The sequence below is a fragment of the Lampetra planeri genome, chromosome 6, assembly GCF_965212315.1.
Source record: "Lampetra planeri chromosome 6, kcLamPlan1.2.h2, whole genome shotgun sequence".
NCBI classification, from domain to species: Eukaryota; Metazoa; Chordata; class Hyperoartia; order Petromyzontiformes; family Petromyzontidae; genus Lampetra; species Lampetra planeri.
In genome coordinates this window covers 9799850-9816629 of record NC_136112.1, presented here as the reverse complement: position 1 = coordinate 9816629, position 16780 = coordinate 9799850, and the positions used below count along the sequence as shown (strand labels likewise).

The window sequence follows — 16780 nt, the reverse complement described above, 5'->3', positions numbered from 1 at the left end:
TGTTTGTTTATTTATAACTAAAATTATTTACTACCCTTCTCGGTCAAGAACAGCCTCTAACATCCTGCCATGTTCGCTTCTGCATATGCTGTATATGCTTTAAGAAAACTATGCCAGAAGCATATTGATTAGTATCCTCTCACTGTTTATTTGGATTATGCAATAAATCTTGTGCCATATCAATTATCATCATTTATTAATTATTCTTAATTGCATTAAACCCTTGCAAATCAGATAAATGGGTCCAATTCCTGTTGCTATTTTGGCCATTGTTCCACTACTTTTGTCAGAACGATGGCTAATTATCAGAGGTGTGGACTCGAGTCATGTGACTTGGACTCGAGTCAGACTCGAGTCATGAATTTGATGACTTGCGACTCGACTTGGACTTGCATAACAATGACTTTGTCCCACCTATGAGATGTGGACTCGAGTCATGTGACTTGGACTCGAGTCAGACTCGAGTCATGAATTTGATGACTTGCGACTCGACTTGGACTTGCATAACAATGACTTTGTCCCACCTCTGCTAATTATGCATACAATCAGAAATAAATTCTAGAATTTGCGATTTAGGTGTGGCCAATTCCTCACAAAAAATTAACCATTCCACCACGAGTCACTGCACAACTTTAGAATGGCCCAGAGTGAGCAGGTCTTTGGTGCTCTACTTTTTACCAAATGTAATCCAATATCTATGTATACAGCACCTTCACTTAAATGCCAGACTGGAGGCTCTCACGCACATAGAGATGACATCGATGATATAAAGACAAACATGTGCTAACCACCATGCCACGGCTGCCCCATTGTGTTTAAGTAGTGCTAAACCATATTTAACTACATTAGCAGACCTCTAAGAATAGGTTTGCATGTTCACCACAAGTATGTGTGGTATGATTCCATGCAAAAGGTTTATGTTTGGTATTTGAACATCTTAACACCTGTTTTATTGTCAGAAAGGGTAAAACCTATTCGTATACTTTGATACTGGCAAAAAAGGACCCATGTTGTAGCAGACCTCTGTTGAAGGTGGAGCAACTGTGTGTTCATGCGTGAGACAGATCAGAATCTGATTAGTCGGCCTCATAACAGAGGAATTCTACAACAGTGCGGAAACGAGGGTTACGTAAATCAGGCCTTTTTATATCAATGAGTGCTCACTACGTTTTGAATCGACCCGCTACAAGCTGCTGCTGCGAGTTCACGTCGTTCCTACATGTATTACAGCACTAGTAAGACCCCATTGTTGATTGAGACACTGATTACTTAGATGAGACACTGATTACTTAGATTGAGACACTGATTACTTAGATGCTTGAAGGACATTTGATCAACACGCTTGACCACAATATAAGCTCCAAGCTCAAATTTAGAAAGTGCAATTTACGACTTTCAGACCTGGAGATATATATGTAGATAAAGAGATTGAGATATAGATCAACAAATTAAGTGATATATGGATTATTGGATGTGTTGCTTTACAGGTAAGTAATACAATGATTTAGGTAAATACTTTTGATGTAGGGATGGCTCGATGAAAATGTATTTACATTTGTTGCAAACGTACTACCGTTGAAAATATTAATCGAATTAATGAATGCGATATGATGATCATTTCATCATGATTATATTTGACTTAATATCCTTTTATATGCTCAACCACTAATTTTTTCATGTTTCTCATATACTACTGTTTTCTACTTTCCCATAATATAATTAGAACAATTGCTTTTCATGGCAAATGCTTTCATACAATCTCTTCATATTCATCAGGAAAAATAAACTCAACTAAATTTCACAGGGCCAAAGTCATGCGTCTTGCAAAAAACATGCGAGAGTAAAGCCTGCTTCTGCCACCCCATGTTCTGGAATCATGACGAATTGAAAAGTATAGGAAGTGTGATATATGGAGGCATGGCATCTCTGCACAGTGGGCACGACAGGTTATTAATGTCTTCGCAATGAAAGGGCCATTAACATTTAATGCTCACAGTGACTTATATTAGATTCATGTGGGCTAAGGTTTCTTGCAGAAAGTATGTCTCGGCATCACTTTAAGTGGACATGACATACAAGTGTGATGAATGTAATTGAATGACCTTAACAAACCCTCTTGGCTTTCCACGCACCAACTCTGGAGTGCGAGTGAGCATCTGTGGGGTCATACACAAACACAGGTTGCTGAGCTGTATAATTGATGTTTTCACTAATTTATCAATTTGCACCACATTTTTTTGTTTCTGTCAGATTATTCCAGTTACACGTGCCTTACTTCACGTAATAATACCCTTTTTTGTATTCAGGATAACATCGCTGAGTCTCAGGATACATTTGAGCAATTCTATAAATGAGTGTTGGCATGGTGGAAAGAGTCTGCAGTACTGTGAGAAAACAAATGCATAAGGGGACAGCACACAGTGCTCCATATAGATGGATTGAATCACGACCCAGTGGGTGAGGGAGTTTAAAAAATGCGTGATCTTCCAGGCCTCTCTTGTAGATCACACCGTGCACCAATTACTTTTAAAGCAATGCATTTTGTAATACTTTATACATCATGTGTTAATGTCAAAGTGTCTTAACATATAAATGGCGTGTTAATGTATAATCAACTCCAGAAAATATTTTAAGCGTCAAATGCCACTTTAAAATATGCATAGAACAGAATGTCAAGCGTGTCATTCAATTTAGAATGAATGAAAGCTAGCATTTACTTGTTTATTTGCAAGACTACATTTGATACCAATGGGTTTCAATCCTGAAATTTGATCCCTGCAATGTCTTGCAGTGTGATATCAAATTATTTAATTGTAAATGTCAATATTTGAAGACTGGTCCAAAATAAGATTGGGATGGGTGTACACACTTTATTAACAATGGGTTTTTAAGTAATTCTTTATCAAATATAGTTATTGAGTGGAGGTGGCCAGGGTGGCACAGAAGCTCTCTGGCATAGAGAGTCGAAGGTCTCATCCCAGTCACAGAAGAACAAAAAAAACATCACATGATATAGGATTTACACTTGATATGACTAATTTTAGCTGATGTGGTAGCAACATGGGAAGGAAGTCAGACCTACATATATCAGTGTGTCCACTCTGCAATCACCTAATAGAAGAACTTCAGTGAGAGTTCACCCCTGCTATGGAATGGATAAAAAGGCCATTTGAAAGATTTTTCATATGTCCTGTGAAAAATCACTTCCACGGTCTATTCTGCCACACGGGGTGCTATTACTGTGTGCTTCAGAATGGATTCTTTATCTCGTGACATTAACTCCAATGTCACAATTGGACATTGTAAAAGACTGAAGCAAATAAAGAAATACTTGTTTTCTTGGCCAGGAACTATTTTTAAGTGTAGTGAGAACCCTGACTGCACTTCATGGGAGTAGTTTAATAACCACAAAAATATGCTTTTGAGAAATATACTGATATAAATGATTGCAGTTACCAGGTAGTTCATTGTCCTTTTGTCAAATCATCACTCATTTTTTATATTCCACAAGACATTTGTTATACTCTGGAACCTTTTAACAGTAGTAATATTTGTAAACTAATACAATGCTTGTGTCCTGTTACCTGTGGAAGTATAAGCTCTTGTACCCATTCAAGATGCTTATTTTGATGCTTTCTAGGCTTGAATTGCATTGGATGCTGATTCCACAAAATGTTATAAACAAAACTTTTGAGAATACTTTGCATTGTGGGACAGATGGAAGCAGTTCACACTCTTAAGCTGTCACCCATGAGCCATATACACATAAGTACTGTAGTGTCATGGGGAAGTAGATTACAGCAACATTATTCACATTTACATATGTATCAGGGGTGTAATGATGCGTTTATTCATATCAATTCTTAGGCTCGCAAGAAATGATTCGAATCACATGCATAAAAGCCATTGTTTTTTGGCGTCATACATCCTGTACGAAATAGGTTCATGTTTGCCCCCCCCCAGCTGCTCGAGGCCGCTACATTTGCCACGATGTTTAAAAAAATATATATATCCTTGAAACAAACCGTGACCCTCAATAATTAATTGACTTGCGAGTCAATTAATTATTGCGGGGACGAAGCGCTACATCTCTAAATGTCCACAGCTGTTTCAGTCAAAACACGACCATTACAGAACTATAACCTTCAAGGGCAACTATCAATCAATCGATGTTTATTTTTGATAAAAGCTACCACCAGCACTCATTTATCAACTGAGTGGATTGTACTTCAAAGTTGTTGTGGCGTTTATTTTGTTTTTGTTTCCAAGTAAGGTTCACTACAGTGCAATATTTGCTCGGCGTCACCAGCGTGAGCCTTGACAACAGCGTGGAGGTGTGCACGCAGGTTGTACATCACCAACCACGTCGACAGGTTCACCGTCGATTCGCAGTCAGAGGCTGGCCGGACAGCTCCCTTTGAATGCTTTTGTTCCTTGCTACATCCGCGAGAAAGGAAAGTTTCACGGATTTACGTTGGGGCCTGTTGAGGCGCCATGATCCAACCACCGTTTAAACAAGTTGTGAATATCGGTTCTATACTCAGACGTATTGAGGAGAGAGAGAACGTCCTCGATTATGCGGATGGATACTGCCGTGCTTGACATATTGATGACGTTCTATTTATCACAATAGAACACTCGAATTAGCCATGAACATTTGGTTGCACTGTGATTGGATGCTTACCCTCTAAAAACTACTCCACATCTTTAAAGCATACGCTCAAGTATCAATCTGTTGTCCGACAAGTGGCGAGAATTACGTAACGCAAGGGTTGCGAACTGTTGTTGAAATAAACGTTGAAGTGTGCTATGCTTTGTTGTTAAAGTGAGTCATCGTGCCTGGTGGCATTTATACTTGATAAGTGGTTAACAAAAATCTGAAATTGTGGTGTATTCGCTGAAACAGCGTGCATGTGAGGTGAATGCTGAAAGGATGTCGATGGTGATATGATGCTCATCTCTGCAACGATTTGTTTCTGTTCCCCTGTCTTAGCAGGGCCCCGTCCACCCTCGAGATAGCTCGAATAGAGCTGAGGGTGCAGAACACGTCCTCGGTCAGGCGAGCGGTGTGGCGCCTGACCTGGCTGGTGGGGCCCACGGGGAGGGACCTCCCCTACCCTCCAGAGGTCAACACAGACATTCCCTTCAGCCCGAGTGGAATTCGCAGCATCGTCCCCCTCGCCATGGTGCGCACCACTGATGAGTGCTGTTACCAGGGGCCGGATTAACGCGGGGGGCTTCAGAGGCCACAGCCTCACAGGGCCTTGGACTTTGAGAGACCCCCAAAAAATATCCTGTAAACTGAGTTATAATGGTTGAAACGCATGACTCTGATAAATCCTATAGGTCAGTGGTTTTTAACCTTTACTGCAACTTTGCACCTCTTGGGTTCTCAATCGTTAAATCATGTGTAATGTTAATACATACATAGGTTTGATCAAACGGAATAGTTGTATTTACGTGCCCGTGCTTAATTTGTGTTTCGATGATTTACCTTCTAAAAAAATCTGGCAATGTCTCGCACTCCCAGAAAGGTCATCTCGCACCCCCTAGGGGTACCTGCACCCCAGGTTAAGAACCACTGCTATAGGTAAAATGCTCGTTAAAGACATAGCATCACTCAATGTAATATTACCTATTATGTGTTTCATTGTGAATATTTTATTTGTTTAACTCTGGTTTAACTTTACAATTCGTTTGTCACATTTAATAACCAGAATTTTAATAACAACGATAAATAACAATGGAGTTTTTTGGCATCGGGCACAGATGGTGGTAAAACAGTAAAGGGAAGAAATTTAGCTTACAAAGAAGGCCCCAAAAATTCTAACAACCCTTGGGCACCTGTCCAACTAAATCTGGCCCTGAGTGTTATGTGTGTGCATGGTGTGAGGCTACATAAAACAGTAGCATAAACTCATGTATAAACTCCAACAAACCTTTCCCAGGGATCTTGGAGCTTAATTATGGTATGTGACCGATACAGTACATGATAATGGAGGCATCTTTCACATGGAGTCTGGAATCCGTTATAATTGGGAGTTATGAGCTCAGAGGACACGTAAGTGAAATACTACCAAAATATAACACTGTGTATATTCAACATTTCCAACCACAGAAGCTAATTTATGGAATTTATGGCCTTATTGGGATTTTCACGACTTTATTTCAATACACTGCAATTTGGATATATAGAGGAGAAATGTGACTGCATCGTAAGATGCAGTACAAAACATGGAGACAGATGAATCGAGATAATTTGACGTTAAGGGATGGTGTAGTGTTTTTTATGGTGTAGCGAGGTGTAGTATTTTGTTTCGTTTCAGAGGGAAAGGACTGATGGATGGAAGCTACCATGAAGAGAAAGGAAAGGAGATGCACATATCGTGTAGTGTGAATAAGGACACTTAAGATAGTCAGTAATCAGAGGAAAAGTCATAAGGTCTTTCGCTTATACTTGGACAATCAACAGCATTTATCAGCCACTGCAAGGGAATTTCAGACAATGAGGCAGCAACCAAGAATGTGCAGACCTCCCAATGAATGGAACTGACAACAAGACTTTGACGGAAGGCCTTGGCTGCTGAAATATAAAGAAAATTAAACAAAGCAGTTCAACATAAGCGGGATAGATTGGCAGAGATAGGTCCATGGAGGGCATTGAAGGCATGGAGGGTGATTTTTGTACTTCGACTGATCTTGGATTTGGAGCAACTGGAGGGATGTGAAAATTGGCTTTACGTCATGTAATTAAAAGTTCGAGATGAAAAGTTTGGAACTTTGAAAGATTGGAAGGGAGTTGAGGCTTTAATTTGAAGGTCTTTGTCGCAGATGGCCAAGAAAGTGGCAGATGCAGATGTTGTACAAATGAATGTAGGATGTCCTGAAGAGTTCAAATGTAGGGTAATAATGATAATACATGGCTAATTCTGACTCTCAGGGTTCTGACATTCTTGACCAGCTTGATGTTGGTATTTGTGAGGAGCATGCCAAACGAGGTCTTTATTGAGTATGGACCCTTTACTGATTTATGAGACTTCATTTTTGGGAAGATGTAGCTGATAAAGATTCAAACCCATCCAATATGAGTGTGCAACAAAACAGGATGGAAGAGTAGATAGTGAGATGGGGTCTGTTAAGTCAACCTGAGTGTTATCAGCAGAACAGGGCTGGTTTATATTGCAGCTTGAAGTGATGTTTACAAATGGGAAGAAATTAGATTGAGAACAGCAGCGGCCTGAGTATCTAACACCGTGTAATACCATAATCAGAGGGGTTTCTGAGAGGTCAGTTCTTACATGAAAACCTAAGTTCTCCTTACATGATAAAAAAAAATAAACTGATTTCGTGAAACTATTTGAATCAAAACTACTATACGTGTCCAGGTGGTGTGAGGCCCAGATCACTGTGCTGGTACCACTGGGTTTCTGGGTTTGAATCTGGGTTTTAGCCACCCATGGTTAAACTGGGATCTCAAGTGTAGAAAGATAATGGTCTCAGTCTGGCCACCAATGACTGCACAAAAAACCCATGATGCATACATTTTGTTTGCACTTAATTTGAATAAATTCCAGGTCTGAGAACTAAAAACATAAGTTTGACTATCGCATGACAAAACTTCCCAACGGCAGAATGGGATGTGAAAGCGTCACCCTCCTGTGTAAATGACAAAAAGGCCACTTGAAGTATTTTTACGGAGAATTCCTGATAAATATGTCCTCCACAGCCAGTCTCTGACACACAGGGTTGACGGTTCTGAGAGATGTATTTGCGTATTTTTCATCTCAAGATATGAACCTGAGAGAACAGTTGAAATAACTAGTTGGGAAAAGACCAAAGAAAGAAAAAATACTTCCTTGAGGAAAGGTATAATTAACAATTATCTGAAAAACAAATAGTTGTTTTAAATAACGATTTAGTCAAAACACTAGCATAGTTTGTGTGTCTTCATGTAAAAATGGAATGTAGTCGGAGAAGTGTGATAGAGAAGAGCAGAATCTGAGAAAAGAGCATGCGAGAGAAAAGAGAGTTTTGAGTGTGTGCATGGGAGGATGGCCAGTGGTGTCGAACGCAGCAGTGAGTCAAGAAGGGCCCAGAGGGAAAGAGATCCACAGTCAGAATCAAGGAGGGGGGTCAGTGACAACAAAAAGGAGGGCAACCTCAACCAAATGGTCCTGTCAGAAACCAGATTGGGCTTTGTCGTGAAGACCATGGACAGCAAGAAAGATATATTTATAAAGGTGCAGAAAGATAACCCTTCTCGGACATCCTCCCCCCCCAAATAAGGCTATATTTTTTTTCTGCAACATTGTTATTTTCATAGCTGTACATACTACAACTATAAATAAAATGGCATCGTTATTGCAAATATTAGCTAGAACTATCGAGTACACTTACAGTCTCACACATAAGACTCTAAAATGACACAGTGCTTCCCTGTGATATTTATTCGTAGCCTCAGGGCTTGGTCAGAGGCTCCAACCAACGTAAATATTAATAGTGTATTGCATCAAGGTAAAAGGTCAGTGGAATCGGGTTTTCTCTACAGCGGCTGTCTCCGCACATTTTTCAAGACAGCTGAATGCCATCCATTGCCGAGCATGCCAGAAATCTATCAGAAACGATTAAATAAATGCACATTGCTTTGTGCTGTAAATCTGGATTAACACTTAAAATAGTCAAGTTAAAGCAATGTTTTCAATGCTCTGTAGCATTCCACAGTGATGTTTTTATTTTTGCAAAAATATTGTCCATTGTGTGAACAGATCGTTTGCAAGTGTGGCTGTTGTAGAACACCCTAACTCGGTCATCTCAAAAATGTGGCTCACGGGGAAAAATAGAAGAATACAAACTTAATTTGACTATAATTACTTAGATTTGAGTGTTGTACAGAAATGTGTACATATATACCAATATGTGAATGATGCTGTGTCATTATAAATTAAATTTTCTAGTATTTATGCTTCATGACTCATTTAAGTCGTAATGAACCCCCTAACAACAACACTAACTGTTATTCCCAGACATTCATGGTGATTGTTCCCGATATGCATCTGCAGACTTGCTTTTTCTTGCCATCTTTCAGTGGCGTTAATCTTCGGGTTATTTGCTGAAAGGGAACATTCGTGCCATTTTGTTTTTGTCAACGCTACAATTGTTCCACCATCTGGCAGATGACGTTGTTCTCGTACCAACATAGCCGAAATGCGCATTACGATAATGAAAGATGGCAACAAATGATTACGCCCACTGATTCGACAAACAGGGCCCTGACATGGCAATTTCACCTGTGCTTTGCGCAGTGATTGGCACCTTTTCACGTTCTCGGTGATGTACGGACCAAGTACAAGTTGTAATGAGAGGAGCCATTGGAAATCAATAACAATGGCATCACAAAGGAAACCAGACTCATCCTTCACGATGTAACTAGAGTGCCTTCGGGGCGTTCGGTACAGCAACTAGCTAATGGCAGCAGCTCTTGAGAACATGATTGGGCTACTGTCACAATCTATATTGAATCGTGGTTGTTTTTCATCCTCTGCTCAGGTTATTGATGATGTAAAAAAATGAATGCCTCAAGTTGCTATCGATAGCAACACAAAGACATTTCAAAATGGACTAATCTTGATTATTATATACTCAAGGTTTAGTGACCCTTGGTATTTAAAGGTGAAAGGTAGCGGGGGGGGGGATGCGGTATAAAACGTGAAATTCTGTGTGACGTTTCAGCCACTTGTCTGATCTGTGTCTGGCAGTCCCATGAGCTGGTGAATACAGCAGTGCTGACAGGCAAGATGGTGAAATTGCCTCTCAGAGTTGTTGCTATTTATTCAAATGGAAGAGTGACAGATGTGTCTCAGCATGCTGAGTGTGTCTCGCTGGATAAAGACATCATAAAGGTACCTTGTGCCCATGTGCTCACTGCCTTATATGTATATATGTGCAATAATGTATCGTCGCTTCTGTCCTTTTATCAGTTTTTGAAAATTCCAGATAGATGACTCAGTTTTGACCAACATACCCTTTTTATGAGGCCATATATGACAGCAACTCGCTTAGAAGCATTATAATTCATCCTTATATTGTGCTGCCCATTTGAATACATGAGCTAAACATTTAAAATAAATAAATAAGAATCCCGTCGTAGTAAAAATATAAATCAGTCTGGATGATCAAGTATGTAAAAATGAGTCACGATTTCCCTCAACGATGGCCACTCTCGTAGACTTCTTTACGTAGAAACAAGAAAATGTAATGATAGCCCTGCCAACTTCACACCATAATTTCTGACTGGAGTTCCTGAAGACACATATAAGGCTTCGACAGGTCACAAATTATGGAGGTGTTTAAACATGTGTAGTGAGTTCAACTGAGTCGCAGACATACACTTGGAGGCAACACATTTATTTGACACCAACACACGGGGTAACTGCCTGTTCACAGAATAACAACCTGTGGTGGTGACCACCAGGCTAACTACACTAATTACAACATAACTAGCTACTACGGACCGGGACCACAGCTTGGGACCAGGTCCACGTATTGGAGACTCGGTAGGACGTAGAACGTAGACGAAGGTTTCTTCAGGATAAACAACAATGCCGGCCCCACTGGGGGACCCGGCTTATATTCTCTGCGGCGTGGCTGGCTCCGCCCTTGGCCATGACCACCTTCCAGAATCCTCGAGCAAAATCTGGACCCCGACCACGTGACCACCCCTAGCCCTCACTCGAGGCCCCTTTGTAGACTTAACTGGTCACGTGTCCTCTCGGGTCAACCAGCGTGCCATGGCCTTTAGTAACCCCATTTCTACGGCCGGCACTCCCACACCCTATCCTGTAGGGCTAGCACTGCACACCAAGCGTGGTGCCATCCAGCGCTATCAATCAGCGCTCACTGAGCCCCTCTAGGGCCGATACTACACCCACACCATAGGGGTATCCGCGATGTCGTTACACCGCACGCCGTGCCTCTCTAGGGCCGGCAATACACAGTGACATCCGGCATTACTTCATATTTAACCAATGCTATTTTTATATATATGACAGCATGTAATTTCTTCAATAATGGTGCGATTCAATGTGTTTTTTCATTATAATGGATGGGTTTTGTGTGAGTTATAATGTATCACACATTTGAAAACTATTCATGAAGATTACAGGAAATGCAATTTTAGAAAGGATTAAGAGACCAAAACAACACCATGAGAGAGCTCGGGATTTAGCAAGCTATTTTTCATACTCGTTAACACATACATATTTCCAAGCAAATCTTTAAAAATGCTATTGATTATGAAATAACACAATGCTTGATTTTTTGTATGATGAAAAGGATGTTGTTTCAGTGGAATTGATGCAGTCATCCAAGCCTTCACATACTGAGGCCTTGACAGTAAACATGCCAAAATTATCCCATTCAGAGAATGCACAAAGTCGCAAAATACAAACATGCAGATTATTCTCATGACAAAACATTTTCTTGAATTTAGATTGGTTAAAAAAAAGCAAGCCAAGAATGAGCCATCTCAGATTTACAGCCAATAAAATGCAGCCTATGAAAATTAATTGAAGCACATTATTGAAGAAACCACACAAAAGTTGCAAAGCCAGACTTAATATAAAAATAAGCAAATCAAAAGGCAAGTTTTCAAAGTGAAAAGAAAACTGACCAAAAAAAACATGGACCCTGACCAAAAAAATATTACAAAAGCTGAAAATACACCAAGTGATCTAAATGCAGTTTTTTTGCAAACATGTTTCAGAAATCACAACCTTTGTACTTATATAGTAATAGGTTTTTACCCTTTCAACTGGTACAAAAACTGACACCTTTATACAAGGGATCATGTTTGCAATAACCACAACACAAGCAGTCAAAATGCAAAAAAAATAAACAACTCTGATAATGATAATGATATGCACTGTCCTTGAAGTTGATTGGTCCACACCCGAGACGGCTTTCTTTAGAGCCTAGTCCCCATTGGTGTTGGACCAGATGACACCAGAAGGCGTACAACTCAAACACAGTGCAATATCAGAGTATTGAGAGCTCGGGGTAAGCATTTACACTATAAAACCTCCTTTACCAGTGGCAAAATATAGTAATAGGTTTTTACCCTTTCAACTGGTACAAAAACTGACACCTTTATACAAGGGATCATTCTTAATTTAGGAGCTTTCGTGACTGCAGGAATTATTCTTTGGTTCTTTTCGGTTAAGTCACGTCTAAAAATAAAATAATAAATTAAAATAACATATTACGACGTTTCGATTGCAACACAAGCAATCATCAGGTATAAAAGAAATAGCAACAAAAATCTAACTAGAAAACTATAGACAGACATACAAGCAGACAGACATCACAACGGCACACAGAGAGAGGACACAAATCGGCACAAAGAGAGGGGTCGTTTCTGTGACGGTCCCTTAAATATAGAGAGGGGGGGGCGGGGACGGAGAGAGGGAGGGGGCAGAGAGAATTAGCATATCAATGAGTGTACGGCAACATACTGCTGTTGCAAGTAAGATGACAATGTGGAACGGGCACGCAAAATTGAAAACGGGCACGCAAAATTTCTGGCTATTTGTTCTCTCTGCCTGTGTCCTCTCTTTGGAATTTTCACACTTAAAATTCTAACTTAGCAAATTTTGAAACACGTAATCAACCAGGCTATGCGTTAATTGTGTGTTAACCGACTCTCTGTGTTGTATTACATCACATTTCGATATTTTGCTAGGTTATTTAATTTTCGTGTGCCTGTCTCCTAATTTTCAATTTTGCGTGCCCGTTTTCAATTTTGCGTGCCCGTTCCACATTGTCATCTTACTTGCAACAGCAGTACGTTGCCGTACACTCATTGATATGCTAATTCTCTCTGCCCCCTCCCTCTCTCCGTCCCCGCCCCCCCTCTCTATATTTAAGGGACCGTCACAGAAACGACCCCTCTCTTTGTGCCGATTTGTGTCCTCTCTCTGTGTGCCGTTGTGATGTCTGTCTGCTTGTATGTCTGTCTATAGTTTTCTAGTTAGATTTGTGTTGCTATTTCTTTTATACCTGATGATGATTGCTTGTGTTGCAATCGAAACGTCGTAATATGTTATTTTAATTTATTATTTTATTTTAGACGTGACTTAACCGAAAAGAACCAAAGAACAAGGGATCATGTTTGCAATAACCACAACACAAGCAGTCAAAATGCAAACAATATAAATGCAGTTTTTTTGCAAAAATGTATCAGAAAGCACCACCTTTGTACTTATATGTCAGTGATTTAGATATCTGCTGCTCAATGAATGATGGTGATATGTTTCATCATCCCAACAAATGAAGCTTGTTTATTAAAGGTCTGAGACTGAATGTGTAAAATATTTTTAAACTGATGAAAAAACTGAAGTCAATGTGCATGGACCCAATCGTTGGGCTAGTGCTGCATCCAGATGATTCTACAGCTGAACCAAATAATTGTACGAACAATGACTGTGAGACACTTGAATACCCTATCACTTTAAACACATATCCATTACTCCTGTAAAACGGTTATGTCTTATCTACATAACATTGCCCCAGGCCACACATTTGCAAAGCAAACACAGCAAATTCTCATACATGTGTTTTCCAATATCTTGTCTAGACTACTGCAATGCCATTGATGGTGGCCGGTCTTCCTAACTCTCCCATGTATACATTACAGTTGGTTCCAAATACAGCCACCTCTGTTAATCTGCAGCGTAAGGGAATACGAGCACATCACTCCTCTTATCGGAAAATGTATGTGTCTTCCAGTAAAAGAACACATCCATTTTAGGCATTCCATGGACTTGTATTTGCTTATTTCATGGAACGCATTACCCCGTGAAACTCACGTCAGACATTATGATCAGTGGAATCCAATTTCCTGGTAGTCCCACCAACCCATCTGGCTGGCATCAGTGACAGAGCTTTCGTCAAAATACCTCCAACATTACTGAACCATTTTTCATGGCGACTTCACTGATGCCTCTTTATAGTTTTAATTCCAGCCTCCAAGCCTGGCTCTTTCGTAAGAAATATTCAAAATGATCATGGCTTATTAAATGAGGATGTGTGTTGAATGGTTGAATGCTGCACGGTAAATGTGAGTGCGATATGATGATACATGATATGTAGGCTCAATGTAAGACGCCATGGAGTGGTTCCTTGACGAGAGGCACAATATCAATGTGATTTATCATAATTACCACATCAGTCGGCGGTAATAATTATGATATTTTCAGTGAATTTTTAATCTTGGTGGCCTTAGTTTTGCCTCTTTGTAACCAGGGGTACAGCCAATGTGGTCGTCCGGACACCCACGAAAAATATTTCGTATGGCGAAATAAGATGCCCACCATATTTTGGACAAAAGTCCTGGTGTGTTTTTTTATTAGTTGACGTTTTTCTCGTGGAACAATGTGGCACTTCCCATGAAGACGTGGGGGTGGTGAATTTCCCACAGCATGTCTGTAATCTGACCAATCACCACTGGGAAGCATTCGCTGGGAGGGCAGTAGGGCATCCCCAACTTCCGAAGTGTTGCTGCGCCCCTCCCGTGTGTAACCATTTGAATGCTGCCACTAGAAGCCAAACAAAGAACCACAACTCAGCGTTGTGAGATACAGTATGCACGAGCGATGCTATAGATATATAAACACCCGTTAACGTTATGTTTAACTCTGATGAGTAGGCATGTAACAATTTACACCCTTGTACAGTTGGATGAATTGTCACTATTCGGGGTCTTTCTTTGCCCTTGGGCACATGTAATATGCAAAGTGGTCGATAATTGTCTATAAGTCTGCAGGGTTTTCAATGAACCAATCATATACAAGATTAATTTATTTGTAAATACTGTAACTGAATCTTGCACCCATAGTTATATGCATTCATCATAAACTTAAGAATGTTTACTCTTTGGTTCTTTCGGTAAAGTCACGTAAAAAGAAAGTAAATTAAATAATAGAATACGACGTTTCGATTGCAACACAAGCAATCGTAATCAGATAGAACTACATTTTTACGTTTCCAAAAAATTGCTAAGTTTGTTTTCTCAAACTGCCTATTTCTCTCTCTAAAATTTACCAAGCTCTCATAGGTCAATTCGCTCTTTCTCTCCCCCGGCCGCCGCGGGGTGGATTTCCACACAGCTCTCTCATTGACATGCTAATTTTTCTGCTCCAGCAGACCCACCTCTCTCTCTGCCCCACCCCCCTCTCTCTATTTAAGGCCTCGACACAGAGGCATTGGGTCTCTGTGTGTCTATGTTGTGTGTGTCTCTCTCTGTGTCTCTGTGTAGTCTCTCTCTGCTTGTGTGTCTGTCTGTGTGTCTCCGTGTCTGTGTTTTGTCTCTCTCTCAAATTTAGTTCTACTTAATGACGATTGCTTGTATTGCAATCGAAACGTCGTATTCTATTATTTAATGTATTTTCTTTCTACGCGACTTTACCGAAAGAACCAAAGAGTTCCTGCAGTCACGAAAGCTTCAAATAAAGTTTAAGAATGTTTGTTACAATTCAAAACATGAAAAATTATTAAGCATCTCGGGGGCAACCGCAACAATAAAAAAAAATGTACACAAAACATCTTAAAATGACGATACGCAACAGAAACATCCAGGAAAAAACTGTTTTGAGTGCAGATCTCACAGGTAGTGATCCAAGTTTCAGTTTATTGGCGATAGCATTCCAGAACCTTGGGGCATCAACAGCAAAGGTATTTGTACGGCAATAAGGAATGTGAAGCTGGGAAATGAGAGAATACCTTAGGTTACATTTGTTCTTCAAAACAGTGAGGAGATCCAGCAGGTCGTCTGCTGACTATTTTGTAAGTACATCGTGAATAAATAAGATCTGATGCACAAGCCGTCGATCATTAAGAGATGGAAAGTTTGACCCAATGTAGAGATCGCAGTGGTGGGTCCTATATGGGCAGTTCAATGCAAATCTTAAGGCCGAATGATAAATTAGGTAAAGCTTCTTCAGTACAGTACTGGGGGCTGATTTATATACGATGTCACAGTTATCAAGTAGAGGAAGTATGGTAGCTTTTATCAATTCCAAACGGAACATAGTGGGGAAGCAATGCTTGTGTCAATACAGAAAACCATTTTTTATTTTGTCTTTTTACCAATATAATCAATGTGATCTTGAAAATTTAGTTTTGAATCAAAAAGGACCCCAAGATACCGCTAGATCTTAACTTGCTCTATTTTATCATTATTTAAGGAATGTAATTGGGGGAAAATTATTTCCTGCTTTAGTCCTGGTTAGAAGCATAACACCTTGGATTTGAAGGTAATCAGGACTCGTTTAAGAGCAACTAGCTGATGTTGTAGTTTGTTGAAATCACACTGGAGCTTAGCAATCACGCCATCCAGAGAGTGGCCAGCAGTAATCAGTATCATGTCATCTGCAAACAGATGTGCGCTGGAATGATCCAGGTCAGTGCCCAAGCCATTGACATAAAGATAGAACAAGAGGGAGCCGAGGATGGAATCTTGTGGAACCCCTTAAGTCATCTTAACACTGTTTGAGCTCCAACCATCTATGAATACAGTTTGTATGCGAGAAGAAATGTAGTTTTTTAACCATTCCACTGCGTGCTTGGAGAAACGGAGGCAACTTATGCTACGATATCTCCACTATGAAGAACACCCATTGCCCAAAATGTCGCCTATTATACAAATGCAGTCTCCTCAAGGCAGAGTTATATTGATGTATGTGTTGAACTCTTATGTGTGTGCACCACTGCCAATGCACCATCACAA

The 16780-nt window shown here is 40.1% G+C and overlaps 1 protein-coding gene across 1 annotated transcript in view; it reads left to right on the top strand.

Annotated features, from left to right (window-relative positions):
• LOC144719661 (transmembrane protein 132D-like) overlaps nt 1–16780 on the top strand; it is a 193173-nt gene that overhangs the window by 143043 nt on the left and 33350 nt on the right. Inside the window, exons 6-7 of the mRNA XM_078595799.1 lie at nt 4997–5186; nt 9756–9899. Of these exons, the coding sequence (XP_078451925.1) occupies nt 4997–5186; nt 9756–9899 (334 nt within the window). The remainder of the gene's footprint in view (nt 1–4996; nt 5187–9755; nt 9900–16780) is intronic.